Source organism: Apis dorsata, unplaced genomic scaffold, assembly GCF_000469605.1.
Source record: "Apis dorsata unplaced genomic scaffold, Apis dorsata 1.3 scaffold_517, whole genome shotgun sequence".
Lineage (NCBI taxonomy): Eukaryota > Metazoa > Arthropoda > Insecta > Hymenoptera > Apidae > Apis > Apis dorsata.
The window spans coordinates 384,415-387,235 of NW_006263742.1; the positions used below are offsets into that span (position 1 = coordinate 384,415).

General features: G+C 20.8%; 1 protein-coding gene across 6 annotated transcripts in view; it reads left to right on the forward strand.

The window, feature by feature from the left end:
• LOC102675139 (sialin) overlaps positions 1 to 2,821 on the forward strand; it is a 29,310-nt gene that overhangs the window by 3,467 nt on the left and 23,022 nt on the right. For 3 of the 6 annotated variants that reach the window (XM_006620541.2, XM_006620539.2, XM_006620540.2), the window contains exon 1: positions 2,040 to 2,125. The exons of 1 other annotated variant lie outside the window; for it this stretch is intronic. In XM_006620541.2, coding sequence (XP_006620604.1) covers positions 2,116 to 2,125 — 10 coding nt within the window. In that variant the 5' untranslated portion in view covers positions 2,040 to 2,115. Of the gene's footprint in view, positions 1 to 1,991; positions 2,126 to 2,821 lie in introns of those variants that run through there. 2 more of the 6 variants (XM_006620542.2, XM_006620538.2) reach the window with 2 other exon arrangements.

Here is a 2,821-nt window from a genome sequence, read left to right on the forward strand (position 1 = left end):
TTTTTTATTTCTTTGATTTGACATGACAGCTTTGATATAGATATGATAATTTAAGGATTGAATTTATAAAAACAAAAAAAAGGTATAAAACAAATAAGTATAGCAAGTATTATATAAGTATTATTTATATATATATATATATACTATAATATTAAGTAAAATGATGAAAAAATATTTTTTTTAAGATATATTTTTCGAGATAGAATAAAATAGAATAAACAGAGAATTGAGGATCAACATCATCTCTTAAATATATTGGAAAGATGTTACAAATGTAAATATAATTGATGATTTTATCTTTAATCTAAACTAAATTAAAAATTTAAAATAATTTAAATATAAGAAAAATGACTAATTTAAAATTTAATTCGTAACAATATCGTCTTTCAAAGATTAATATTTTTTTTTAAATTTTTTTTTAATTACCAAGTTAGGTTTTACTATAAAGAAATACATATGAAACACTCGTACTAAACTTTGAATGTACTAAAACACTCTAACGATATAAATGTATTTTATGCACTAATAATTAATGTTCATTTAAATAAGAAATTAATTAAAAAATGTCTTTATCGTTAATATGAAAAATAATTTTTTTATTATTGTTTATTAATTTTTTAATAATTATTCAATTCTTGTCATTAATTTATTCACTCAATTATATATTATAATTTTAATTATTAATTCTTGTAAAAATAATTCGATAATATTCTTCTGAATAAGAATATTTTTTTAAAATTAAATTAAATTAAATGAAAATCTTTTTCAGATTTTTATTATTATTCATTTATAATATTTATTTCTGATATGAATAATACATAAATGTAAAGATTATCACTCAATATTATAAATTTTTGCTAACATATTTACAATTTTAGTAATAATTGGATGTAATATATAGTATTATATTGAAAATTAATTGTCTTAATATTTCGAAATGTTAAATAAGTTTTATCATTTTCTTTTTATCTTTATTATTTTTTTCTGTTAAAAATACACACAGTTTGAATATTTATATTAATTTTTTTTTTATTTATATACTTATAGAAATTGGATTTTTTTCATCTTTTAAAGGAAAAAATCAATACATTATGATTTGCGGTGATCTAAATGTAGCAAACCTGATGGCTTCACTCGGAAAAAATAAAAAGAAAAAAATATAAAAAAAATAAAAAATACAAAAATTGCATCGAAAGATTCGTTTTTTAAAAAATTTATTTCATTGTGATTTGCACAAATGTATAACCGTGTATTTATTAATTATCAATTAATTACTTATTGATTAATTATAATTAATTAAGATCTGAAAATGAATGTTAGAATAATAATTTTTTATAGTTTCAATTAAATTTTAATTTATTAATAATTATAATTTTAATAATTTGGAATATATATTTGGAACTATTAATTAAAAATAATTAAAAAATTTAAAATTTTTACAAGAGAGAATTTAATCTATTTGAATTTAATTTATTCGAAGGGATACATCATCGAATGACATATATATGGTAATAATAGATCGAACGATCGACAAATAATAGATACGGAGTCTTTTACGAATCGGTCAAAGAAAGAGAGAATCTTGAAGAAAATCATTGAAGAAAAGGAACGTAAATGCAGCGTAATTATCATTATTAAGAGTAATATTAGAAGAGGTTCATAGAGAAATTTCTCGAGATACGAGCAAATCGTAATTGAAGAGCAATTTCGCAATATCGCTCTGCAATTCTGATTGAATAACACACACTCATGAATGCGCAAAACATTGGACAAAATCTGTCAATGGACTGATGTTTCTGTAATTTGTAACGCGAGGCTTTTACATCAAAATTAATGAGATTAGAATTATTAGAAATATTCTCGCGGGCAACGGTGTATATTGACCCTCGCCTCGAAATATCGTTTCAATATTTTTCGTTTTCTAATTTTACTATTAATATACATATGTGTAATATACATACATGTTTCATTTTGTATTGACATATAGTGAAGACGAATGGTAAATTAACGATCTCAAAGATTTTTCAAGGATTACGAATTTGAATTTTAAACGTAGAAAACGTGAATTGTATTCATTCGTGAGAGTGGTTATCGTTACTTACAAGAAGGACCGAGATGGCTGAAAGTGAGTAAATTTTGTTAAAAGTTGCGAATCATAATCAAATTAAATAATGTCGAATAATTGAACAGTGAGAAGTTTGACGAATATGAATTGAAACTGCTAATTGAAATTGCACAAATTACACAATGTACACTATCGTTCATAAATATTCGGATAGTTTGATTGATTTGCAGTAATAATATTTTATCAAAATTGTTATAAATTATCAATTAAACTAATTAATTATAAATTTAATAATTTTTTATTTTTTAAAATTACATTATGGAATGATTTTTTATGAGATGATTTCATGAGATAAGTTACTAAATGTAAATTAATAGATTTCTTATCGAAAAGATTGCGAGAATTTTATCAGAATAATTATTGAAGAATCAATGACTTTCTTGAAAAATAAGAGTTTTATTATGCATTTTATGAATTAATTGTATAATATCATGTACAAATATATATATAATATTCGAATATTCTTAAATGTTAGTGTAATTGTATAGTAAAGGATAATTGATTTATTTCTTTTAGATCTTCAACTTCTCCGAGATAATCCATTCTCTTTTCATTTTTTTTTTTATAAATTAATCGTGAAACGTTAAATTAAAAGTATGAGATAGATTCAAATATTGATATCATTTGATATCATGCATAAATTTTTCTGATCCTTTTTTTGATTTCCTTGACATTGATTGTAATAAAAAAAAAAAA